Raw genomic sequence first — 25053 nt, 5'->3', positions numbered from 1 at the left:
TGACATGCTCAAATTAGAAGCGAAGCCGTCCGCCCGTCCCCACCAACTTGGCCTGAAATCGATCAAGGCCTGATAGTTCAGTGGTAGAATTCTTGCTTTGGGTTGTCTAATCTGAACTGTAGTTCTTTTAGCTATTTTAAAATAGAATATAAGATTCATAAGCTGGTCGCAAAGTGTATGGTTGGGGAGTTCACGTGGCAGTTCTTCATTTACAATACAATTCATTCATGGTGCTGCTTTAGATGTGGGGTGAGCAACATTATAGCGGCGAGCGGAACCACATGGAGAGGCACAGAGGCACGAGAGGATGGATATCTTGATACAAGTAGATAGATACCTACCTAGGTACTTGTGCAAATACCCGAAATGCTCATAAATATTGAACAAGACTATGGCCTCGATGCGACTACAGCCAACTCAGTACTTCTGTCTAACTGGGGAATTCCCCGAACAAAATCCCTCATGTCTTCTCACGCCCTTTAATCCCCATGTTTGCTGACGCCCTTCAGTCCTCGGTTGGGGACTACCTGTCATGGTTGGTAGTCCATTCAACAGGCGGTCTTCGATCTCCTAACTTGGCCTATCTATTATTCTCGGGTATCGGAATATGGACTAATTGTCAGATTCGTGGGAATCTTATAAAAGTACGAAGCCGGAAATCTTATAAGTATCAATCCTTTCATCGACCCTTTCAACTCTGCAATATTAAAGATATTCAACATGGGTTCAATCAACCCCACCAACTCCTCAAAACCTCAAATCGTGCTAATCCCTTGGGATCCTACCTCTCCTGAACATGTTGAACGACTAGTACGACAACGCATTGCTTGCGGATGGGATTCTGAATGCGTTGAATCATGGAGGAAAGCTCAAGAAAATGGAAAGCTCAATAATCAATGGATTGTAAATATACTTTCCCAAACCCATTTCACTTTCCGAGTCCTAATTTATCCAGGTACTTGCGGATTCTGATCCCGAAAAGGATACCAAAATACTCAAACATACTGAGATGTATCCCCAAGAGAAAGAACCTTTAGTTGACTCTGCGGCTTCCTTTGGAGGTAAACTTCGGGACATCCCCTCACCGCAGAGAACTTTCATTCCGATTGGACATATCTGTTTAGGCCCTCCATCCGAAAATTATTTGAATCTCGGATATGTTCCTAAAACAGAAGGGTTCTACTGGATATCCATTTTTTACATCTCGCGTGCTCTTCAAGGAACCGGACTGGGAAAAGTTGCCATGGATACAATCGAGAATATAGCCATATCTGAACCACTGTGCGCCAAGACTCTAGGTTTGAATGCGATAAACAAAGTCGACCCAGGAAGAGAAGAAAAGTATAAAGCTTTGAACTTGGTCATTCCCCCGGTAAATATGTTTTAATGAATTGCGGAATAGAGATGTTTGCATTGTTCTAACCTTCACCTAGTTTTCCAACCAAGATTGGTATGAAAGAAGGGGTTACAAAGTTTACAAAAATATGGAAAACTTCTTTGGCCCACAAGTTGATCCGACAGGAAAATCCTGGTATTGGAATGCTGTATTTTTGAAGAAGGAGATTTCCCATTAGACTGAGATTTGACCAGAAAGTCAGAAGATACTGTCAATTTGGTTCCCGCAGGACGAAACCCGGGACGTTCAGAACTTACAGTGTTTCATATGTACACACATATGTGTATCACGTATTATATATTTGCATACGAATTAATATCAAATAGCGTACGAAAACATAAACTTTCTCAATGAAAGCCCAAATACATCGTAATGCATGGCAAACAGTTGTCTACCCTGGTAGTCCCACTCCCCAAATCGATCAACTTTTTGGAACCATTCAAGCGAAGAACTTCAAGACAAATATAGGATCAATGATCCTCAATAAGAGGATTTTGATAATTCTAGAACTTGGGATAATGCTGTTAGGATAACTGTTGCCTCATCTCATAATCAGTTTTTTACCCGAGTGTTTGTTTGGATATTGTTGATGAATTTAATACTGCATTATTCGAGCCAAACTTGAGTAAGTTGGAAGATATCAAACAAGAAACATGGAAGGCTGTAGATAAAATTTGCAGGAAATGCCACTCAAGTGAACCCATCATTGAGGATCAATAATACATCGATCTCTATCGGTTCATCTATTCTTCGCGGCAAACACCGGGCGTCATGGAAACCTTCCTGCCACCGAAACTACGTTCAAAAGATAGTACTTATTGTGCGAAGTTTATAACCACGGTAGAGTCGACTACATGACCTTCCATGACAACGAGCCCAATTAAAAAGGCAAGAGGTAATCTTCTACGCGTCGAGGATTGCATTTTTATTATTCTATTAAGTTTACCAAGACATTTGCCTAGAGGTTAAATGCCGAGAGTGGCGGTCGGTGTTGAAGATGTTGGCTCCGTATTTCATTGCACGTTTGTTGATTCGGAGTCTGTAGAGTGTACGGAAACTTGGCAGGCGAGGAAGACGAGTGATTGAATGTGGGATCATAGTGGTATATTGAGGGTAGGAGAAGATTTATGAATGGAAATGAGAGATGGAAAGCTACTATAGAATCAAATGGATGAAGTTACAGATTCAATTTGTTATACTGGGCAAGTCTCGATCTAGTTGCGGTACGAGTTTCCCAGCCTTTTCAATGAACCATAGGTAGTATCGAAGCTACATTCAGATCCAGTCAACTTGGAACATCTGTCACTTTTCGCGCTAATAATTCAAAAGATTTCAAGCATAATATATTCCTTTTCTATGAAACTCCTTCGACTCCCAAGTTCCCTAAAATATTTTCACTCTATCCTTCTAGTCTGTGATCCCATATACAATGATTCGTACCAAGTACCTTTCTGTCTCTATTCCAAGGTTCCATATAAACATGTAACCCGCGAGAAGAAATGAAAATAACGATCCTGTTCCCCATCTACAACCAATTCACCTGCTTACTTGAACAATTTTAAGATATCCACAATGCATCTTCTCATCCGCCTAAGCCGTGATAGAAATAATACCAGTCGAACTTCCAGAAACACAAGTAATCGAGCTCCACAAATACCAATTATCATTGTAACTCTGCCACTGGGCAGCCATCTGTTCGAGACAGCCTGCGACGAGGTTGGCGTCTTCCTCAGATCCAATAATTGCAATACACATGTGACCTTGTACACTGCCTTGTACACATCCACCGCCGTTAGCGAGGATGGAGTCTACTTGGGCGGATGGGGCGTGGGCATCGGTCCAGAGACCGGGGTCGTTGTTGTGAGCGCAGATGCTGTTACATGTGCTACTATCTGCGATGGCGAGGCTGGAAAAGAATCCGGAGAGCAAGATGGAGATTGTTGGGGTGATGAATCTCATGTTAATGGCTTTAATGGGGTGTTAGATGGTGTTTTGAAAATACAGTACTACTATTGTTGTAAGTTGTGAATTTGAGGCTTGCAGACAGAGGGCGAGACAGAGTTTGAGACTGGGATATGAAATATTTCTTGGTTTATGAAAAGATGTTGAAAGTTGAGCTGATAATGAAGCGATATTTAAGGTGTTTCTCCTTCTATATATGTCCATTTTGTCCCATACTGATCGCAAGCAAATTGCAGGTCGACATTTTACAGCTTACCCAGCCCTAGCCTCACATTGTAGCTAGTCCGAATAAACATGCGTCTAAACATAGCATTACCTCGTCGGCGCGTACATGTCATTTTTAGGGTCTCGAATATGCTCTTAAGAGCGATGGATGGATTCGGATCCTTCTGAGATATGTATGAAGGGGTACAAAATCCGGAGCCCATTTTTCATGATACAGAGGGGGACTATGTTAATTTAGAGTCCCCCTCTAAATTAAGCTTAAACGCCACTCTTTTCACGGGTCTCTGCAACCGCATTCATCGCCATACAATTCAACATCAGGATTAGACGAGTGGTTCCAACACCGCGTTTATACATGTGGGCGCTTATTAGAATTGAATGTTAGAACTAAAGAACTACAGTCCTTGAGAGGATACAACATGCTTTCCTAATATACGGAAATTTTCCGGGTATATAACTATAAATGTATTTCTGTTGGACATATTTTTCGAATAAAGAACTTATGGGTACGGAGTATCATGTGCATTGGCACGTGACTAAGGCAGATGAAGAGCATGGCAGTATATATAGTCCGTTTATGCGTCCCAAGCTAATTTTTGCCAGCCGGTCGCTCCTTATCTGGCCCCAAGCCCCCGTACCAAAAATTGGCTTGTGGGTTTTCTCTGCTACGTGTGATGATTGCAGAGACAAAATTGCACGTGAGTCGAATCTATGGAAAAAATGTTACATCAATGAAATTTGTCTTACAGATGAGTCCCTCTAGATCCTGGGATGGGATTCTACAGAAGTACCATCAGAGAACTAACTAAGAGCACTAGTTTTGTATTTGACACTGCCATTTGTTGACTGTGTTTGACATATCTTTCAGGTGAATTCCCAAGGACCAAAGACAAGAAAGGAATACGATGTTATTGGTACAATTATTCTGCTTTGTATCTGTCATAACTGCGGTCCCGAAACTCACATGGACTACTGGGCCCTGGCAATGCAATAACATTATGGACTCCACAAGGTGGGCCAAAATCGGCCTTAATAAAGCACACTGTAAGGCTTCGTTTTAGAACATCGAGGAAATCCTATAGCTTCAAGGACGATGATAGATTGCACTGCATTTCTAGAAAGATAAAACAGTTATACAATGCTGCAGTTATTAAGATTACAATTATAACAATGCCAAAGCACCAACCCCCCAAAATACAACTCTCTATCCTTTAAAACGCGACACCACTTTTTGCAGCGCCTGGATAAGTATCCTGAAGTCCTTCAAACAGTGATTTTCCACCCAAACTTAAATCGGCAAAGTCTGGGCACCCAGTAAGATCCAAGATCGATGTATCAAGAGCATCGGTAATTAATTTCAATGGTACGGCAATCGTAGAAAACAGAGGCGAAAGAGAATTGGGCGCGAATGTCTTGACAACTTCAAGGGCAAGACACATCAAATTGTTGCCCTCCAAAAGGGTCTCGGCATTGAGGAGGCCTCCGGTGACATTACTGATATCAAGACCAGTGAAAGTATTTATTTCACCGGTATTGCCCCCAATACTTGCCAGGGCTGGGTTTGCTACTATCCAAGCAACAATATCCAGGTTGAGTTGTACTAATCCGTAGTCGACGGGGATGCGGTACCAATTGGAGGGTATTTGCTCGCAACCTTTCTTGTATACATATGTTCCATTCTCTGAGTAGACGCCGAACACGGTGCGCATCAATCCGTGAGTCATGATTCCGCCGGGGTTCTCGGGCGTGTGGTTACTCAAAAGGCGACCAGAGAATGCATATCCAGCATTTCGTGCAATCATGCCGGTGTAGGGTCCGTAGTAAAAATAAGGGTTGGTGGCTTTGCTGACTTCGAGCCGGTCAGCAGCGCGTTTTCCAATATCTTCCATTGTAATGACTTCAGAGTCGGATCCATTGGCTACCTGTAAGAATAGAGTAATGTTCATTGTTGATGCGTCTCCCGTCACATACAGGTCGTCTCGGGTGTTTGAGGAATCTGCTTCGATCCAATTGTGGGAGCCGTCAAGACCACGAGGTGTTCCCAAAAGACCATCAAGATTATCGAGAATGTTAGCGACTTTCGGAGTGTAGCCTCCAATCGAGAACCCGGGGCTTAGTGAGATAGGGTCGCCGACCCCGACAGTTCCCATTATAGCCAGGACTGTGATGAGCTCGATTCCCATTCCGAACACGGAATTTACACCAGCAATGATTTCTACCATTGAAGCGACACCGTTATGAGGAATGTAGTTGTGGTTTGCGAGCATATTCAATCCTGGACATGGACCTCGCTGGTCCCCATTGTCGAAGTCAGGCGGAACAAATGCATGGTCTCCGGTAACTATCTTACTGTTAGTGATATTCAAAATCGAAATATAGATTTACGGTTTTACCATCGATGGGAGTGGTCAAAGGATCAACCAACAATCTTTTTCTGACTTCAGGGTGATTCTCAACCTGTCTCTTCAGATTCTCGTACCAGCTATCTCCCGGGGCTCTCTCAAAAGATGTTGGCAATGCATTTAGAGTTGGAAATGCCAGGGCATTCGTACACAAAAGTGGAAAGTAAAGAATGGATGATGAAAACTTCATCTTCTAATGTTAAAGGAGTGACTGTGAAGTGGAACGATTGACACGACGAAATGTAACAATTCTTTTACAATTGAATGTTAGATGAGAGACTCATGACATATCATGAAATAGAATATTTTCCACTGGCTAGTCACATCGTTCGAAATTTCGAGCAGCTAGCCTATCCCGGAGAGTGCAACGGGGAAACCAGGATCTGTGTACGCGGATATCCATTTATTCTACTTGGAAGTTGGAGTCGAGCAAGAGTGGAAATCCAAATTGCTCGAAAGCAGCTTTGATGAGACATTTGAGATCGACAACAGACTTTGAGTGATCGGCAGTGCCTTCACTGGCAAGCATAGGGCCTAGGTTACTCTAGAAGGTAATCTTTCGGTCAGGGAGCAAATCTTATAAGATTGATCTGGCAGATAGGGAAGTCAGGAGCGTTAGACTCCAGTATCTCTAACTGCCTCCGTCAGACTGTCATGGGTGTTTGAGGATGTTCATTACTTGGGTACGTACACTCGAAAAATGGGAAAGATTGATATTATGCAATGTTGGGTGTAGCTATAGTAAAATATGCCTAAGATAAGCAGTCAGATCATGTGACTGTTACCGGGCCCCGATAAACTCACACTCCAATATCCATAAAAACTATATGTGTACTAATGAAGCACCAATGAACTACTTGACTCCATCTCCCTCCTTTTCTTGAATTTTCGCCTCACATGCTTGGGATAAAATACCGATATACTTCAATCTTAGCAACTAATATAGGGCATGACGATAATGACTGACAGCGGTAGAAATGTTTACCTAACCTTACTCACTAGCTACCTCCTGCTCACTCCCTACACAAATCTAGTAAACAATTGGACAATACCTTCCTTGTTTAGCACCAACCCCCCCAAGGCTTGTGCTTCCACAAACATGGCTTAGCAATGAGCATGGCACCCCGAGAAAACTTTGATCACCCATTCTCTCAAAAGCCGAGTTCAGTCCAAGATTGTATGAAATAGATGAAAATCTAACGATCAAAGCAGCCCAACCATGTCGGCGACTCGATGCCAAATGGAAGCATACACCTAAATTTCCCCGAAAGTCTAAAGTCTCTATCGGTAGATCATGGTACGATGGAAAGTAAGAGCCGTTTCCAAGCGTTTTGAGTTCTTCTGTTTGATTTTCGGAGAATTTATCGATACACCACGAAGTACGGCCCCATTAGAACGTTTCTATAGCTCGAATGTTTCGTAATATTCTGTCGCAAATCGACGTCCCCGATTGTGATAGGCAATAATATATGGAGTAGGGTGGTTCAAGCTTTTTGAATTATGCCGCACCACTGTTGGGTCAAATGCCTACTCTTCGTTGAATGGATGAGCACTGTACTTGCTTGATTGGTAGAATTCCCAAGACAGTATCTTACCAAGAAACATGGATAGAATCTCAAGGGTTGACACGAGACTACGGAGACAGTACCACGTTGGGGGGTTTTGGTAGGCAAGGGATATGACGGCCACGACCGTTGACTAGAAGCAGAATAAATTATGGGGCCGATCAACGACAAATTTCGACATCAGTATTCGTTCCACTTTGTTGGCAAATTCCAGCTTCAAGGTTGTTGGAGCATGGCATACTCTTTAATGTTCGCAGGGTTATAGTGCATGCACTTATACATGATCAGATTCTCCCAGTTTACGATAGCGTTCGTTGTAGTTTTGTTTGACTTTTTCTTTTTTTCTTTTCTTTTCGTACTTTGATATCGTTAATACTATCGTTAATATTCATACGAACTAAAAGTACCAAGGAGTCATCATGAAGTTATCCCTCAATATCATGGCTGTCATGGCCAGTTTGACCATGGTTTGCACTGCACAATCCTCGTTAAACCCCAGGGGTTCGTCCGCCTCTCTTTTAGCGGCCGCAGAAGCATCATATCCGACTTGCTCGGTAAGTTTCATTAAGTACCTTGATCGTGCTGGCTCCTCTGACGGCCGCCTCTAGCTAAAATGTATGGCGCAAGCCATTCCTGCATCTACATGTGAAGCAACAGATATAATATGTCTTTGCACAAACGATGAATTACAAGCGAGCATCACACTCTGTGCGATGCAAAGTTGCACCATTTTTGAACTTTTTAGTAAGTTAAATCCGTTAGAATAATGAAGACAACCCCTGCACTGAGCTATCTCTAATCTTTTAAAGCTACCAAAAATGTTACCGAGACCATGTGTAGCGCACCGGTGCGAGATAGGAGAAAAGATGGCGAGTATATTGGTGTTATTGGAGGTTGTGTTGCCTTGCTAGCCTTCTTTGGGCGGTTGCTAGCCACCGCTTTGAAAGTAAGACAATGGGGCATGGATGACTGGGCAATGTGTGCTGTTGTGGTTAGTCGACAGCTTTCAATCTAAAACGTTTGAGCTCAGCTAATGTAATCTAGGCATTGGCAACTCCTCCAACTGTTTTCTCTGTCATCTGTAAGTAACATTCACGAGCTTAAATTATCATACTAATACAAATCACAGTGGCCAATAATGGTCTCGGGAAAGATATGTGGACTCTGACAGCTGATGAAATCACAAATGTTTTATTTGTTTGTACACCCGATTTTGAAGTCATTGACTAAGAGCTAACGTGACTCAGTACTATATTCTCGGCGAATGCTTCTATCTTGCCGCAATGGCCATGACTAAAGTTACATTCTGCCTTCTTTTCCTTCGAGTGTTTCGCGAGAAGCCCTTTATCTATTATGTTTGGGGCACACTCGGACTTTCTGCTGCCTATGGTGTTAGTTTTGTGGTAGCAACAATCTTCCAATGCTGGCCGATTAGCTATGGATGGAATCAATGGGATGGCTTGCACACTGGAACTTGTAACAACATCAATCTCCAAGGATGGCTAAGTTCCATTCTCAACATTGTTCTGGATATTATAGTTATTGGCCTGCCACTGAACAAACTTTCCAAATTGGTCATGTCTCCAACCAAAAAGATAACTATTATGTTTATGTTTTGTAAGTTTGAATCTGCCTCACAGTGCCTAGATTTTTGCTAACAGATCCCTAAGCTCTAGGACTATTGTAGGACCTCCTTCAATTATTTTGTACTTCTTGTTTGCTAATTATAAACAGCGTTACTGCAATAAGCATTATACGACTTCATGCGCTCATTCAATTCGCCAGTACAACAAACATAACCTGTAAGCTTGACAATAATCTTCTGGATTATCTTTACTGAATATTTTTTTTAGGGGACCAGAGTCCAGCGGCATATTGGAGTACTCTTGAAATGCACGTCGGCATATTCTGCGGGTGCTTGCCAGCATTACGACCTCTACTGAATCTGATTATGCCAAAATTACAGACAACTGTCGCAGTCAGCACTCAAAGAACTGCTGGGACGACTGGCAAGAGATCATTTATGAGCTCTAAAGCTTCAGCGCCGAAGAGGAATGAGAAGGGCGACTTCATTCCACTTGATGATATCGATACTTCGAGCACAAAGCACTTGACCAGTTCTCATTGCAACGCTGTCTGAAGGCTACTACATTAACGGCCATTTTATTAGAGAAAGTTGGGGAGTTTATTTATGAAACGCCGGCGTGCATTATGAGATAAATATTCCAAATTTACTTTCCTTCAAAATTTATTTTAATTTACAAGCGTTTGAACTGGGTCTGGGACTCCCCGAGGGACGCAAACCTTTCGTAAAAACCTAATTATATCCCACAACACGAGATCTTATTTGTCAATATTTTAGATCTTTTCACTTGGCGCTTGATTTTTTTTCGTCGTTATAAATAGGCAGTCTTTGTCAAAACTTCTTTGCAGACGAGCATTACCATTGCTGAGGCTCTACAAATGTTCATCTCTGATTTGTCAATCTATTTCCACCAAGGTACTAATGTGCACCACACCGCTAACTCTGACATCACACTTATTTCCCGACACTAACCCCCCCCCTGCGCTAGGAGAATTCGCTTACTCCGTTGGCCTATTCTCGACCCCCATGAAGAAGCTTTGACGACCGTTAAGCTGTCAAAGAAAAAGATCTGCACTGATTGTCAGGTTTTTCGCCAAAAGGGACTTTTAGTAATTACGGCTATAATTCGCAATTTTTCCAAGATGAGCTAGCAAATCATTACTCTAATCATTGAGGTCGAAAAATGAAGAGTCTGGGGTCCCATGCAGACTCTAATCAAGCTTTGGCGGGGCCTGTCAACTTGAATTTCAGGGAAAATGTCCTTCTGGAAACGTTTGGCGGGGGAACGACAAGCATCTCGTGTGCAAATTTTAGATCTCTACCGGTTTGGGAAATTGAAGGCTTTAATCCTCTGTCTTTCTCCACTTTTGAATTTCATTACCAAATTCGTATTGGGAACTCTTCATGAACATCACGACTGCTGGATCAAGGTATCGCGAGTACACACTGTGTATCCCACCATCCAGACGCATGGTAATGATCTTCACACCTCCCTTTATGTTGCAATCCATTCAGGGGATTGGATTAATGATCATGAAGAGGAAAGGGTGAAAGATTGCAAATACAGTTCCATTAGAAGTGGTCCAGTGGAGGGCCTCGACAATATATAAAGTTCGATCCAACATCGTGAGCAATCTCTTCACACACAGTCACTCCTTCATTCCTTGGCAATTGTTTTTGTTTTCTTTGGTTTCAGTTGATCATTTGGAAGTATGATGTTTCCCAAAAGGTCTTTGGGCCTTGTAGCTCTTTTCAGTCTGACGGCTTCTGCATTGTAAGTGCCGGAAGCTCCATAAATCTACTTTCGCAGTTGACTAACACTTTCGTAGCAAGTCTCAACACTCACATCAACATCTTCACCAACGTGCCGCGAACGCCAGCTCGAGTTCCGCGAACATCACTCTTGATCCCTATGAGTATGTTGTGGTAGGAAGTGGACCGGGAGGTGCTCCTTTGGCCGCAAGACTTGCTCTAGCAGGTCACTCAGTCTTGCTTATTGATGCTGGAGAGGATCATGGAGATGATATCGAGATGCAAGTTCCTGCATTGCATGTTTTGGCTTCGGAGTACGATCCAATTCGATGGGATTTCTTCGTTCACCATTACGCAAACGAGACCAGACAAGCAAGAGACTCGAAGATGACGTACCAGACGACTGATGGAGACTTCTATGTTGGTCTTGATCCTCCTGAAGGTAAATCAGTTCCTCTTGTCGACTATAAGTCGGAATTTCCTGGACCTTGCTAACCAAAATTCTAGGCGCAACTCCTTTGGGAATCCTTTACCCAAGAACAGGAACTCTTGGCGGATGTGCTGAGCACAATGCTTTGATCACCATCTTGCCCCAAGAAACCGACTGGCAATACATCCAAAACATAACCGGCGATGATTCCTGGGCACCAGCAAAGATGCGCGATTACTACAAGAAGCTCGAATCGTGTCACTATCTCAGCACTGACGTCACAGGCCATGGTTTCGATGGCTGGTTGCAGACCGAAGTTACCAACCCAGAACTCATCGTTCAAGATCAAAAGGTTCTTTCGCTCGTCATTGCCGCAGCTACAACTATGGGCAAGGGTCTCCTTGGAAGGCTGATCACCACCGTCACTGGATTGGCCGAAGTTCTCGCTCTGGATATCAACAATGATTCTCCAAATCGTGATCAAGTCGATGCTTTGTACCAGGTTCCTCTCGCTATGAAGTTCCCAGAATACTCTCGTTCCTCCCCTCGAGACTTTGTCTGGAGCGTTGCAAATGCTACTAACTCGGATGGATCCAAGAAATACAAACTGGACGTGCAACTCAACACTCTTGTTACCAAGGTCCAATTCAACACTACTGCCGCTACACCAAGAGCCACCGGAGTTGAATTCATCGTTGGAAAATCTCTCTATCGTGCTGATCCCCGAAGCAAAAATGTCGGCGATTCTGACGGTACATACGGAAGCGTTGCCGCCACCAAAGAAGTTATTGTCTCAGGTGGGACATTCAACACGCCCCAGATCCTCAAATTATCAGGTGTTGGTCCCAAGGCCGAGCTCGAGAAATTCGGTATCCCAGTCATTGTAGATTTGCCTGGTGTAGGTACTAACATGCAAGATCGTTACGAAGTTGGTATTGTTGGAAACTCCACATCCGACTTCTCCTTACTCAAAGAATGTACCTTCCTCAACGGCACTGATCCCTGTCTCGAACAATGGGAGACTCTTCCATTGCTCAAGGGAGGATACTCTACCAACGGTATCGCTCTCGCATATCCCAAACACTCCTCCGTTGCAGACGGAGTCCAAGATCTCTACCTCGGAGGTGTTCCCGCTTACTTCAACGGATATTTCCCCGGCTACTCCATACACGCTCTCGCAAAGCGCAATATCTGGACTTGGTTAACCCTCAAAGCACACTCGCGCAACAACGCCGGAACCGTCAATTTGAGATCCGCCGATCCCCGTGATACTCCTGAAATCGTATTCAACTACTTCGACACCGGTGTTGGCGGTGACGAGGATCTCCAAGCCGTTTACGAGGGAATGAAATTTGGAATCGAAGCATTCGAGAACCTCATTCCGCTCGATGGCTCCTTCACCCGTATCTGGCCGGATGCTAGCATTACTTCCGAGGAGGATCTTAAGCAATTTGCGCTCGATGAGGCTTGGGGACATCATGCATCCTGTTCTTGTCCTATTGGAGCTGATGATGATGAGATGGCAGTTTTGGACACCAACTTCAAGGTCAGGGGCGTTGATGGATTGAGAGTTGTCGATGCCAGTGTCTTCCCAAAGATTCCGGGCATGTACATTGCGCTATCAATCTACATGATCAGTGAGAAGGCTGCGGAAGTAATCATTGCCGAGGCTAGCTCTTGAGACGATGTTCACGCAGGCCTGAGTGTGTAACTTGATAGTAATGTATAATTTTGTAATCTGAGAAGATTGTAGTGGAACCATTGTATATAGAAATAAAACGCACATATCTTCTCATATTTCACAGCTCTCCATAACATGAAGTGATCTTGAATTCGTCTCTAAATCCTTAAGTCAAACCTGCGCCAAAACTTCAACTGATAAATACCATTGCCCATGTATGAAATTTTGGTAGTTTAAAGTGTTCATTCACATGTTTCTGTGAAAGTGCTCGGCTTCAGAGCAAGCTATTCGCATGGCTTCATGCATTCATGATATTCACTGTAAAGACAAAACAGAGTAATGTAATACACCTTCAACTAAAGTATCAACACAAATTCCGCCACAATTTTATTTGAATTGCTGTATCCACATACTGAACCCCCGAAAAATAAAATTTGACATCCAACACTCCTCGATTAATTGGCCAACCTATTCATGAGAAGAAAAGTCTCAACCCGAGGAGAAAAGGAATCGCAGAATTCATTCATGTGCATGATACAGCATGATGAAAGCAAAAATTCACTTCCCGAACTATGAGAGAAGACATGGTACCAATAGCAGTGTCATCCATCTTGATGGAATTGAAGGTTACGCCCACCTCACACTTTTCAGCTACAGCCAGCATCATGTCCACTGGTCCAGACTAGCATCTTACCTTATGAAATCGCAATCCAGACCTCCAGAGAACCTAAACGACCATTTCACCAGGTGCAAAATCGTACTCTTCACTCCATCACTCCTCTATCTCGAATTCACGCAGCCTCTGAACCAATTCCCAGCACTGGCCCTAACCCCCAATCATCAGTACCCCTTCCTCATATCAGCATCTCCCTCTCAACACAATTTCCAATTTTCAATACGAATATACCCTCACCCCTCTTCACAGCATTCAATCCAGCTCTACAAACTTGCACCGACGGCGATCCAATAACCCCCTCTACAGCTCCCCCAACTGTAAGCTTAAAAAGAAAAAATAAGCATCCTCCCAAACTCAGAATCCTTCTTCCCCACCAGAATCACCGTTCCGAATTTTTGAAAACTATTTTCACTAATAGCACATATATACATACATATATATACACACAAAAACATCTTTCCCCGCAAAAGTTTCTGTGAGCAAGAGAGTCATAATATGAAGATCTAACTCCGTATTGCTTAGCAATACTCCTACACAGATTGTGTAGAAATAGCATCAAATACACATCAAAGAGTGCTATTCATGCACCATCTACCAACAATCCACAAGCCAATCCATCAAGCTCCAAATCCCATCAACCCCGAGAAATGTACCCAGATTGATATTCTGCAGCTAGCAGATCGAAAGAAACGCTCATTCGGAGCTTCTCTGTTAGTTTCTGCCGGGAGAAATATGTTCGTTCTCTTTAACATTTAATCACCTCTTACAGACTGACAAATTGAATATAGCAAGCAGGCAAGAATTGCTATTGCGATTGCAGTACTCTGAGTGTCTAGTGTAGAAGTAAATGAAATCAGCAGCGAGAACTTTCTGTTCTGCAGTAACAAATGAGTAGATCGTAAAGAGATTCCCCAGTCAATGCGAACGATTCGATTGGATTCAAATATCTGAACTATAGCTACCTGTTTTCCACACCGAGATTCGCGCAGGTAGACATTCTATCTATTCGCCAAAATCTGCCGAAGTTTCATCTCCTAGATTACTCTACGGCTTGTGAGCGGGGGGATGTTTCGATTATGTTTGCGGGCACGGGTACGGGTATACATGTATTGATATTGCATGACAGGGGCTCAACCACACATATACATCATGCATAGTCTCCAAATCCGACATTACTTTTCCATCCTTTTTCTATCTCCTACCTACTACTTCAACAATATCCGAGCAATTCCATCGCATCTTTTTGTACGATATCAAATACAGCATTGTGCAAAACAGAAGGAGAAGGAGAAGGAGAAGTGTTAGCTAATAGAAAACATACCAACGACACAAGCAACCCAACTCAATAAACCAACATGCCTCAATCAAACAGCTACAAACAAACAAACAAGTACTAGCAAACCCATCTATTTCCATTCCCATATCACAAAGACCTATTACACATATTCAAAACCAACACCACACACACGGTCCCAACCCGCACCAATCCAATCTAATCAAAGTCGAAACCAATAACAACACATCACCAACATCTTCATACCTCTTTCCATTCCATTCCTGGGCATTCACGTATTTCAATATGTAGATAGTATACATCACGCGACGAGAAAATCTACTCCTGACTGATCTCCCAAAGCAAAGAGATCCTCACGATATTTATATTTAGAAAATCACACCCCCAATACAACAAAACACAACACAGCACAAGAACAAAAGTGGCAATAAACAATCCCAATCCCCAAGCCACAAGCAGTCCATCCAAGCGTTCGAAATCCAGTCCAACTCATAGGTCAAAAGCGCATCCACATTCCGCCACGGGGTATACACTATATCTCGAAGAACCGATAGATACAAGACGAGACACCCCAGTTTAGGATTCCAGAGACGTATTCTGCCATGGGATATATTCCCGATATTTGAGCTAGCATGTCGTATGGAGCTGACTTCTTTTTTGAGATGTGCGAAGGATTGGATTGTCTGAATAGATGTGTACGACACAAGATTTTACCTGTTCCTCCCTGCTCGTGAGCATCCCAATACTATATATACTATACTCGTAAACCTACCATGATAAAAATCATTTCCATTCAGAATCCATAATTCCATAAACCTATACCTGTACTGTAGTACTGTACTGTACTGTGCAACTCCAAACTGATCAATTCGGCGTGATAAGAAGAGAAGAGAAGAAAAGACGTTTGTACATTCTCCCCACCACATCAAACGACAGTTGAGATACAGTCAGTGTAACTGTGTTTAGTAAATTTATCGAAAGGAGATATCCACCGAAATACTCGTTATATATTAGACTCTGCAATCACTGCAAATCGAATGTTAAAACACACTCGCCATGTCAACCAATGAGCGATGAATTTTCCGACTCCTATCTTGATCAACCGAGCAATTCGCTTTGTTCAATTGGCGCTTGCCAAATAATGAAGGTAGTCTTGAATATACCATAACAATGCAATTCGATAAATGGATAAAAGTTACTTGAGAGACATGTTTGTTTGCCATTCTAATGATACAAGAACCGGAGTATATACAAAATTACTCGACCCCTTCTCCAAACACCCCCCTTTTTAATTAACCCCCATCTATCATCCCAAAATCACTCAGCGCGCCATTGAATGCCCGTATAAAACACCAAAGGATTCGATTGCCAAACACTCCATTTTTAGATCTTGTTTTTACCATTTACTTTTGGTTCAGACTGTGTAGACTCGTGTTTTGCATCCGCTTCCTTTTCAGCTTGCTCAGCTTGGTTCTTATCTTCTCTTTCTTGGGCATCTGCAAATGCTACCTTTCCAGCACTCTTCATTTCACTAGAGATTTTATCTTTGTTTTCTTTGCCCGAGGATGTTTTCCCTGAGGAGTGGTTTCTTTCTTCCGCCAATCTCTTACGTTCATTAATGCGGCGCTCTTCAGCTTCCACCATATCTATGTATATCGATTAGTATGTATTCAAATTCTGGCCAAAGCACCCTGAAAGGGATCGGAACATACCACGCCATAAATCTTCTCCTTCATAAGCTTCGTGGTGAATCTTTTTCTGGATCAAATGTTTATGTTCCGGATCGTTTGGATCCAACACCGTAACCGTTTCCCACCTTCCTGTTCCCTTCTTCGCATCTCCCATCTCGAATGCCGCTGATGCAACCAATACAGCCAACGTCAGCCCTTGCGCATAAACTCTTGCTTGTACCAATTTCTGGGCGCCAGTCAAATATTTATTTTTGGACACCATCCCAAACGCGATTCCCATACTGGCGACCCACGATGCGGTAACAATCGAGTATCGGTTTTCTTTTCCCCATGCCTTGAGGCGCTGAGCAGTAGTTTCACTGGCCTTCTCTTGTTCGAGAAGGAGCGTTGATTTGTCTTTGTACTTTCGCGAGGGGTCGCGATTCCATTCGTATGAGCGAGATGCGCGATCTGCGCTTATGATAGCAGCGAAGGTACCGGAGGATGAGACGAGGAAACTTTTCATGGGGATGGTAAGACTGCGGATGGTGTGGAATCGTCTGTTGGCTACATAAAGTGCGGCACCGCCCTGAGAGATTCGGTCAGTTTTGTTTGAAAGAGATATCGGGGTTGCGATTGAATACGTACCACTGCGAGACCAACAAAGCCTCCCGTGAAACCACCCTTTAACGTAGCATTGTAATGCGCAGCCTCTTCTTCCTTGGTAAGAATCTTCATATTTTACGTATAGCTGTGTTAGATTGGGCGGGGTGGATAGAATTCTTTTGCGGCAAGCTATTTACTTGCAGGGTGAAGATTGAATGGAGGGGTAATGTAGAGATTAATTCTCGCAAGAAGCTTTGCAGAGGTAGATTGATCGTTCTTCTTGATTATGCTGCTTGTTTGTGCTTCGGTATTTGTAGTTGATGGAGTTTTGTTGGAGTTTTGTTGTACTTCCCACTCAATCGTACGTTACGTTTTCGTGAAAATGGGTCGTTAATAAGGTGTCAGTCGATGATGTCGTTCAAAAGTCTTTCTCGAAAGAAGTGGGGAGGGGTTTGGATCAAATCCCGAGAAATGGTTAGGACGTGGGTGTAGGAGAGACGTCGAGATGTGATTTGATTGAGATTGGTATTCACATTAATATTAATTCATTCTCTTCGCAATGGACTCAATTCTTCTTCTGCTTTTATATAGATATATATATATATATATATGTATGTGTGTATGTACATTGCAGACCAGACCTCCGATGTGTTTATTTTCAAAGCCCGAGTGATGATGCAGTTTGTAAGCTCTCTGCAGCCACACGATAATTCTAGAATGATGACGTAAGCCCATACAGCTGCCTTCCACCTTCCACCTTCCGCCTTCCGCCTACCTGTGGAATCCCGAATCACGATTTCCGAGATAATTCCCCTCGTCACGTGCACCCACACGTATCCTGATTTGGATTTTGCTCTCGGGTCTGCTGCAGAGTTGGATTTCGGTTTCCACGACGATACCTGATGAAGTGCATGAATGAAATGAGATACCGTGCAGCCGTTGCTTGGCGTGCGGCCATGGGGGGAGAGAGTAGACTGAGCAGCAGCCCGCACCGTAGATTGATCGTGGAACATGTTGCTGTTCTATAAGTCTATAAGATCTTCATCTCCAACAGAGGTAGCTTCTGCAGCGGGCATTTTACCCCGATAATCGTGAACAGAACGTTCGGCGTTTGGCTTGGGCTTGGGCCTTAGCTTGGGCCTTAGCTTGGGCCCTAGCTGGGACTCTGTTTCTCTCCTAACTCCATGGACTTCCTTGCCCTCTTCAACCTCTTCTACCCCTCCATTAGAGCATTCCTTAAACTATTTAAAACTCTTGCACCGGTCGATGCCAAGAAGTATCGTCACGTGGCGAGTGCAGTGGGCGTGCCTATGATACGATTGGTAGGAACGTGCGAGTCAGCCTTCTAATCAAATGCAAAAAGTCAATCTAGCAAAGCCGATGGCCGTGACATCCATTCAAGTTCACGCTGTCAAATAATGACCGATCTCCCAAAAGAGAAATAAATCGGATGGGGACTGGATTGCATTCCCCGCGTCTTACGATTCCTCGTCGTCTTCCCGTCCTGTGAATCCGATGCAGAGACTGATTGGCCCAAGGGATACGGAACAAGATATTGAGTTTGCTTTCTGACATCATGGATTCAGAGGCATACTTTTGTACGTGGAATCTTGATGTCTTTTTGCTGATTAAACTTTTGACCGCTTGCCGTCCATAACTTCACCTGCCGAACTCTGGGCGTTTGGCGTTACAGTAGATGCTCGCAATGGATACGATTCGTGTACAAGTAGTTAGGATCATGGCTGTAACACACAATCCACAACTTCGTACGCCGAACACGTCCACAAGTTATTCAGATGACAGGGTTTTTGCCTCTTGATTTAATTATTAGATGCTCTACTCCGTACGGGTAATAATCCGAGGTATAACGCTGCATAGATTAAATATTGCCTCCGAACTAATGGGCACAACCATTTCCTGGCGAATGGTGGCCGCAATGGCATCGAAATGAGCAAGAGTGAGCTATACGGATCCATAGCTTGTGGCATGTCCGCATTGAAGCATTTAACGCTGTTGGATTGCATGCGCTACCCAGTAATGATAGACAGTTTTCAAACAGCTACGAGATGTTCCAAACTCTACCTCCATCGGGGACCGAGGTTGCACGACTCAAGGGCAATTTAAATGAGCCACCGTGGTCGAGAAATCTGTCAAGCTCCGTTAACGAGACGTCTCAGGGAAGGGGAGGGGAGTATGGATCCTTCTATATTAATCTTTCCCAGGTCGAGATCTTTTCGAATCCAACACACTGTCGCTTCTCTGAATCGTTATGTTCCGTTCGTACGGAACCGTCGCCGCACAACGTCGGCAGATTTGGCGGGGCTCACCGCTTGGATTTGGCGAACGAGAAAAAGGAGAGCTGTTCTGGTTTCATCTCACCGTATATTTATCATATGATCTGTCATGTTGGAGGATTCGGCAGTTGAGTAAACACGTCCGAAGCATAATGTAGACTGCAAAGGAAAGATATATTCCATGTGTCTCATGCACCAAGCAGGTCACAAATGAGGTCAATACATCTCCACACCTAGAGATACACATCATCAACAATAGAATCCTTCAAGCTTCTAGAAACATTAACAGCGGAGCCCTCTTTGCATCTCATCCAAAGCGTTGGGACTGAACCCATTTGAGCGACCATGGAGCCTTGAGCCTTGTAAACATTTGGCAAAATGCTTGACCACTCATTGACCACAAGCCAACCACCCGGTCTATGATAATCCGAACGAAACATCCATCACTTCAAACTTTAATTTCATAATTCCAATAACAAGCTTGAACCCTCCTGGATCGTTCGTTACCCTGATTTCAGACGGTGACCACCTCCAGCTGAGAAGTAGTTAAATACAGGCCATGGGCCCCCATGGGATAACACACAGTACATTATTTTACCAACGGTACTTTCACATGCACTAGTCGTATTGACCTATATTATTCCCTTGCCTGCAGCAAAAGTCCAAGTTCGCCATCAATTGCCGTGTATCTTTCCATACCCATTCACCATTCGCGCCACGATACAGCCCTCCTTGGGTTGGTGTGTGTCAAGTTCAACCCTGGTCCCGAATTGTTCGCTACTGCTCCGGACGGACCAGAACGTCTTGTAAATATTGGTCCCAACGGAAACCAAAGTATCAGAAGCGACATACTGGCTCACTACCCTCTATTGAACACGCCTTAACACCTCCGATTCGCATTCTGGCAAACGAAAACCTCTGACGCCTACAGTTACGACTACACGCCGACACTCGACCTCGCCCAATTTTAGTTCGTACGGGTACGTACCCAATTAGCTGACACAAGCACACTCGCCGTTGGTGTCGATTCTCCTCTCCAGAGTACGTTCGCCTACTGTGCCAACCTGCTGCGTACACATTCCATTTGCCAATTCGTCTATCCAGGACCAAGGTAGTCCGTAGACGAGTTCATGAGAAGTGCTAGGTAGATTGCGACTAGATCCTAATTAGGTAGGTTGTTTTCGACCCAAAATTGCCGGATTATCTCTGCTTTCTCAACTTGTACGCATTGGGGCCTAGTACATGCTCAAGAGGCTTCTTTACATGAATGGAACCAAGCACATTTTGCAACCCATGTTTCCTCCGACAGCCCACATCCCATCTCTCTTGCTTTCCCAACTCCCTCTCCACTTGATCCACCCTGTCCCCTCGTCCGACCCTCTTGTTGTTTGTTCCCAGTCGGTCCTGGCACAAGTGGCATGCACCGTCCGCACCAAGGACAAGAATTCATTACTGTGAAATCTGCTTTAGTGCCCTTCTTAGTTTTACTTTTTTCCACAATTTTCCAACTAGACGCTAATTAGATAATCCCAGTAACGGAGATCAGGCCCACTATTAATACCTCCATGCCTCTTTCTGATTGGTTCACGCAATCCCACGCCGCCTCATGCGAAGAAACCCACACGGACTCGACACTTATCGATTCGACGGCTACTAATAAATTCCAGTACGCAGGCAACTCCAACTCTTCTCCATTACATATACAAGAACATCAATCTTCACATTCTTCTCCAGACTCACAGAGCTCTGCTTCATTCCCTCCGACTCCAGAAGAGTGCGATTATATCTACAATTTGAACTCTAACATGACGACAACCTCTTCACCAATAAACATTGCCACACCCACCAGAAATACATCGTCATCTCCGTCATCCCAAGGCAACAAAAATAATTCCAATTATCTCGACCCGGATTCACAAGCGTCCGCCAGAATCATGACGACCGGTACAGGATTCGACGACAACATGGGCCGATCCAGACAAGAATCGTTTGCTGCTGCCAAACCCATATCTATGCACAATCCAAACAGAATTAATGATCGTCCTCGTCGCGAAAGTTTGGCAGGCAGCCTCGTCGGAGGCATGAGTTGGGGAGGTGTGTCTGTTGGCAGCTGGATTCGAGACGAGTGAGTTCAATCTGATCTTCTTCACCATGCAATTATTTAGCTTCAATTATTTCGTGATTCATAGAACTAGATTCTTCATTCATCGCAATTGCCAAACGAAAATGTTCCCTCTCCCCTAGCAAGTGCGGGGCACACAATTTCCATTTTCATGACACTGACAATTTTCGATTAGCATTATCATGGCCGGCACCTCTCCATTTCCATATCAATCGCCTTCATATCATTCTTCTTCGTATCTTCCCAAGCTCGAAGCCAACTTTATGAAAGATTTCAGCTGTTGTGGCAATACATTACCAACACTACACGACCTTTTGCAACATTATGAAGAGTGTCATGCGCAACAGACCCCGGCATCCCTTCGCAACAATTCATCCATTGTACGAGCTCGGGAAAACTCAACACCCAACGGTAGAGCAGGTATGGCAATACAAAACACATCCGCCGCACAACATCACGCTCAGCAGCAACAAACGCAGCCATCACAACAGCCTCGGCTTTCGGGCTTACAGATGCCACAAGCCGGTGCCAGTGTAGGAGGTATTCAATTGATGCGACAGCAGCAACGCTCACAACCAGCTACTCCCATACAAAAAACTAACCAAGGTACCACTGATGAGATGGATGGAGTTGAAGACATGGAGATGGACGATGCTATCGGACCTATGGATTCCGCTCCGGATACACCGGTTCAATCTTCACATAATCATCAGCCTGTGCAGGCAGCACAACAGTCTATGTTCGGCCAACAACCAAGACCCACCATTAATCTTAACTCCACCATGCAACACTCTGGTCTCCGAGCATCCCAACCACCGACTCCCGCAACTTCCTCTTTTGGATTTCAGAATAACCCGACCGTTTCCTCTGTTAACACCCCTACTTTGACAGCACAACCCATGCAGCAATCACAGACATTTTCGCCAGATACCTCGGCTCCCGGTACCCCATCGGAAATGGATGGAGATTTTACAAGCATGCCTATGAATATGAATATGGGGAATAGAAATATGAATATGAATAATATGAATTTCCCATTCAATTTCGGTGGACATGATTTAGGGTTGGATCTTTGTATCGATGAACCCGCCAAGCGTCTCTACAGTCCTAATGGCGGTGGCTTTAATAACCAAAGAGCCCTCCAACAACAATTTGCCCAGTTTGGGCTAGGACAGGGACAATTTGCAAGCAACACTGATTTAATGAGAGCATACCAACAACAACAGTTGATGGCAAGCATGAACGGAATGGGAGATCCCACAGGAATGATGATGGGAGAAGAGCACAAGCCATTCAGATGCCCCGTCATCGGGTGTGAAAAGGCCTACAAGAATCAAAATGGTCTCAAGTAAGCATTGTAACCTTGTGCGATATAAATTTGTACTAATTTTGTTCAGGTATCACAAGACGCACGGTCATCAAACCCAACAGTTGCACGAAAACGGCGACGGTACATTTTCGATTGTCAACCCAGAAACTTCTATTCCCTACTCAGGCAATGAAGGCATGGAAAGAGAGAAGCCGTACAAGTGTGATTACTGTGGCAAGAGATACAAGAACTTAAATGGTCTCAAATATGTAAGCATCGTCAATTCTTCAGAATCGGAAAATGTGTCGTCTAATGAAATTTCAGCACAAACAACATTCTACTCCCTGCGACCCCGAGCTCAAATTAAACAACCACTTGGCTGCTGCTGGGTTGGCAGGTCTCGGAGTCCCCATGGGAGGCTTGCCAGGTATTGGTGAAGAAGGCATGATGTGATCTATCCTCTACTCGGACTCCCGACAATTTTCCGAAATAAGCCACGCGATTTATTTCGATTTCGATCCCAGTAATTACCATCTCACGAGTAACGAATTTCCCAGAATCCTTTTTTTTTCCAAATTCTCACAGGCGTTTCTACAACAAAACGATTGCATTGGGCGGAGTTCTGAATCATGCAGATGAGAGTATAGAGATTATACCCCGACATAGATTGAATTGGTTTGAGGGAATCAGACGATGGCTTTCAGCCGATGGTGACATAGCTTCACAAACGCAAATATATATATTTGTTGTTCTCTGGAACTTCAGCAGAAGGGCGGCTGATCATTCATTGGCTGAATCTTGCATACGTTTATTACTTTTCTCCGTACATTACAAGAGCCTAATACTCCTTTTCCTTTTTTATGTTTTCAAAATCAAAAATTGCACCGTTTTCCTTTTGTTTCTTGTTTTCTTTACCTCTCTCACAGTCATTCCGTGAGCAAAACGAAGGCGTTTTTCATTAATAGCGAAGAATGTGGGTTATAAGTCGCTTCAATAGATTGGTAGGATTCGAACTTTTTATGTATGTATGGGGTTTGTTTTGAGGGGTTTAGAGTGATCAATCATTGAATATCATTTTGGATATATCATTGACACTATGAAGACGAATCTCATTTGGTAACGAGTTTGGAGTTGGGCAAAATAGTTTGGGATGGGAATAAAAACTTAACGGATGGTTGGTTGGATTGCTTGGGCTTTGCGAGATGGAAGAGAAAATGGGAGGGATGGATCGAAATCTCTAGAGGCGTTTGAATTTGTAAAGTCCCTACTCTTTCTTGATAGGGTTATTAGTATGGGAGTTGAATATGTCAGTTAACTGGATCTACTAGATCTTTTGTTGTAATTCGATTTTGTGAAAAAAGCTCCTTTCTTGTGCACATGATCTACAGTATCTCAATTCGATCATGGTCGAGATTCTAGAGATCAACCATTGTGCATGATCGTGGCTTATACCTATCTATGGAGTGTCTGATAGGTCTCGCAAATGAAATTGGTGTAAGGGAGTACAGGACGATTAGAGGACCCCTAGTTTCAGACCTGGGGGCCCTTCCCTCCACCTGTTCTATTCGGTCCCGTGAATAGAAACCACGTGAAAATCCAACAATTGAGGTGAAATGAATGAATGAGGTGAAACATGTGGGGTGGCGCATGAACATGAGTAAGGAGGAGGCTTGTGTGTTCGTGTGGCTTAGTCATGAGCGTCCGATGGATTTTTACAGAGCTGATATTTTATGAGACTGTGTGATTGCGAAGGACAGAGGTGGGTGGAGGGAGCTTGAGAGGTAGACAGAGGCCACGGCGAAGAGAGCACGATAGATCTACAAGACAAGATACGCATGACGAGAAACAATATGTCATGACCTCACCTTACATACAGTACACCCGTCGCCCAGGATGCATGGTGCAGATAGCAGTGGAATGGATGACGTCTGGGACGAAGATCTTCTGGGAGGAGATGGGAACAGCAGAGTTTGGTTTGTTGGGCGAGCGATTGATCGTGATGATGGAGATCGAGATGAGATATCTTGTGGTTGATGATGAGATGCTTGGGAAATCTTCGATGCGATGTTGTTGTGTGAAACAGT

General features: G+C 43.9%; 7 protein-coding genes across 7 annotated transcripts; 4 read left to right on the top strand and 3 right to left on the bottom strand.

The window, feature by feature from the left end:
• Positions 1 to 49: 49 nt before the first annotated feature.
• BCIN_05g02450 (hypothetical protein) lies at positions 50 to 1734 on the top strand. Its single transcript, XM_001560016.2, has 3 exons — positions 50 to 903; positions 956 to 1372; positions 1434 to 1734. The coding sequence occupies exons 1-3, from the start codon at positions 721 to 723 to the stop codon at positions 1572 to 1574; spliced, it is 741 nt and encodes a 246-aa protein (XP_001560066.1). The 5' UTR covers positions 50 to 720; the 3' UTR covers positions 1575 to 1734.
• Positions 1735 to 2911: 1177 nt separating this feature from the next.
• On the bottom strand, positions 2912 to 3433 carry BCIN_05g02440 (hypothetical protein). The gene has a single exon (XM_024692903.1). It carries the CDS (start codon positions 3353 to 3355, stop codon positions 2987 to 2989), a length of 369 nt encoding a protein of 122 aa, XP_024548685.1. The 5' UTR covers positions 3356 to 3433; the 3' UTR covers positions 2912 to 2986.
• A 1062-nt stretch (positions 3434 to 4495) lies between these two features.
• Positions 4496 to 6628, bottom strand: Bcprd8. The gene is made up of 2 exons (XM_001560019.2): positions 5977 to 6628; positions 4496 to 5924 (listed from the first exon to the last, which is right to left on the bottom strand). The coding sequence occupies exons 1-2, from the start codon at positions 6173 to 6175 to the stop codon at positions 4795 to 4797; spliced, it is 1329 nt and encodes a 442-aa protein (XP_001560069.1). The 5' UTR covers positions 6176 to 6628; the 3' UTR covers positions 4496 to 4794.
• Positions 6629 to 6835: 207 nt separating this feature from the next.
• BCIN_05g02420 (hypothetical protein) lies at positions 6836 to 10066 on the top strand. The gene is made up of 9 exons (XM_024692902.1): positions 6836 to 8104; positions 8159 to 8294; positions 8360 to 8541; positions 8595 to 8631; positions 8680 to 8747; positions 8798 to 9167; positions 9221 to 9233; positions 9285 to 9352; positions 9404 to 10066. The coding sequence occupies exons 1-9, from the start codon at positions 7970 to 7972 to the stop codon at positions 9688 to 9690; spliced, it is 1296 nt and encodes a 431-aa protein (XP_024548684.1). The 5' UTR covers positions 6836 to 7969; the 3' UTR covers positions 9691 to 10066.
• Positions 10067 to 10726: 660 nt separating this feature from the next.
• On the top strand, positions 10727 to 13102 carry BCIN_05g02410 (hypothetical protein). Its single transcript, XM_001560021.2, has 3 exons — positions 10727 to 10909; positions 10965 to 11329; positions 11395 to 13102. Exons 1-3 carry the CDS (start codon positions 10848 to 10850, stop codon positions 12996 to 12998), a joined length of 2031 nt encoding a protein of 676 aa, XP_001560071.2. The 5' UTR covers positions 10727 to 10847; the 3' UTR covers positions 12999 to 13102.
• Positions 13103 to 16168: 3066 nt separating this feature from the next.
• On the bottom strand, positions 16169 to 17825 carry Bcrcf2. Its single transcript, XM_001560023.2, has 3 exons — positions 17287 to 17825; positions 16681 to 17227; positions 16169 to 16614 (listed from the first exon to the last, which is right to left on the bottom strand). The coding sequence occupies exons 1-3, from the start codon at positions 17374 to 17376 to the stop codon at positions 16352 to 16354; spliced, it is 900 nt and encodes a 299-aa protein (XP_001560073.1). The 5' UTR covers positions 17377 to 17825; the 3' UTR covers positions 16169 to 16351.
• Positions 17826 to 20058: 2233 nt separating this feature from the next.
• On the top strand, positions 20059 to 24324 carry Bcsfp1. The gene is made up of 5 exons (XM_024692901.1): positions 20059 to 20708; positions 21072 to 21663; positions 21836 to 23008; positions 23058 to 23238; positions 23294 to 24324. Exons 2-5 carry the CDS (start codon positions 21104 to 21106, stop codon positions 23420 to 23422), a joined length of 2043 nt encoding a protein of 680 aa, XP_024548683.1. The 5' UTR covers positions 20059 to 20708; positions 21072 to 21103; the 3' UTR covers positions 23423 to 24324.
• Positions 24325 to 25053: the final 729 nt, after the last annotated feature.

The sequence above is a fragment of the Botrytis cinerea genome, chromosome 5, assembly GCF_000143535.2.
Source record: "Botrytis cinerea B05.10 chromosome 5, complete sequence".
Lineage (NCBI taxonomy): Eukaryota > Fungi > Ascomycota > Leotiomycetes > Helotiales > Sclerotiniaceae > Botrytis > Botrytis cinerea.
The sequence above is the reverse complement of the archived record's forward strand: the minus strand, read 5'-3'. Positions and strand labels throughout refer to the sequence as shown.

Coding starts and splice junctions, on each gene's coding strand:
- BCIN_05g02450 (XM_001560016.2), top strand. CDS start 721: ATGGGTTCAATCAACCCCACCAACTCCTCAAAACCTCAAATCGTGCTA. Junction 904..955: donor AGCTCAATAATCAATGGATT/GTAAATATACTT, acceptor TAATTTATCCAG/GTACTTGCGGATTCTGATCC. Junction 1,373..1,433: donor TGAACTTGGTCATTCCCCCG/GTAAATATGTTT, acceptor ACCTTCACCTAG/TTTTCCAACCAAGATTGGTA.
- BCIN_05g02440 (XM_024692903.1), bottom strand. CDS start 3,355: ATGAGATTCATCACCCCAACAATCTCCATCTTGCTCTCCGGATTCTTT.
- Bcprd8 (XM_001560019.2), bottom strand. CDS start 6,175: ATGAAGTTTTCATCATCCATTCTTTACTTTCCACTTTTGTGTACGAAT. Junction 5,925..5,976: donor TTTGACCACTCCCATCGATG/GTAAAACCGTAA, acceptor ACAGTAAGATAG/TTACCGGAGACCATGCATTT.
- BCIN_05g02420 (XM_024692902.1), top strand. CDS start 7,970: ATGAAGTTATCCCTCAATATCATGGCTGTCATGGCCAGTTTGACCATG. Junction 8,295..8,359: donor CACCATTTTTGAACTTTTTA/GTAAGTTAAATC, acceptor AATCTTTTAAAG/CTACCAAAAATGTTACCGAG. Junction 8,748..8,797: donor AAATCACAAATGTTTTATTT/GTTTGTACACCC, acceptor AACGTGACTCAG/TACTATATTCTCGGCGAATG.
- BCIN_05g02410 (XM_001560021.2), top strand. CDS start 10,848: ATGATGTTTCCCAAAAGGTCTTTGGGCCTTGTAGCTCTTTTCAGTCTG. Junction 10,910..10,964: donor AGTCTGACGGCTTCTGCATT/GTAAGTGCCGGA, acceptor ACACTTTCGTAG/CAAGTCTCAACACTCACATC. Junction 11,330..11,394: donor TGGTCTTGATCCTCCTGAAG/GTAAATCAGTTC, acceptor CCAAAATTCTAG/GCGCAACTCCTTTGGGAATC.
- Bcrcf2 (XM_001560023.2), bottom strand. CDS start 17,376: ATGAAGATTCTTACCAAGGAAGAAGAGGCTGCGCATTACAATGCTACG. Junction 17,228..17,286: donor GCTTTGTTGGTCTCGCAGTG/GTACGTATTCAA, acceptor CGAATCTCTCAG/GGCGGTGCCGCACTTTATGT. Junction 16,615..16,680: donor AGGAGAAGATTTATGGCGTG/GTATGTTCCGAT, acceptor CGATATACATAG/ATATGGTGGAAGCTGAAGAG.
- Bcsfp1 (XM_024692901.1), top strand. CDS start 21,104: ATGCCTCTTTCTGATTGGTTCACGCAATCCCACGCCGCCTCATGCGAA. Junction 21,664..21,835: donor GGCAGCTGGATTCGAGACGA/GTGAGTTCAATC, acceptor ATTTTCGATTAG/CATTATCATGGCCGGCACCT. Junction 23,009..23,057: donor AAGAATCAAAATGGTCTCAA/GTAAGCATTGTA, acceptor AATTTTGTTCAG/GTATCACAAGACGCACGGTC.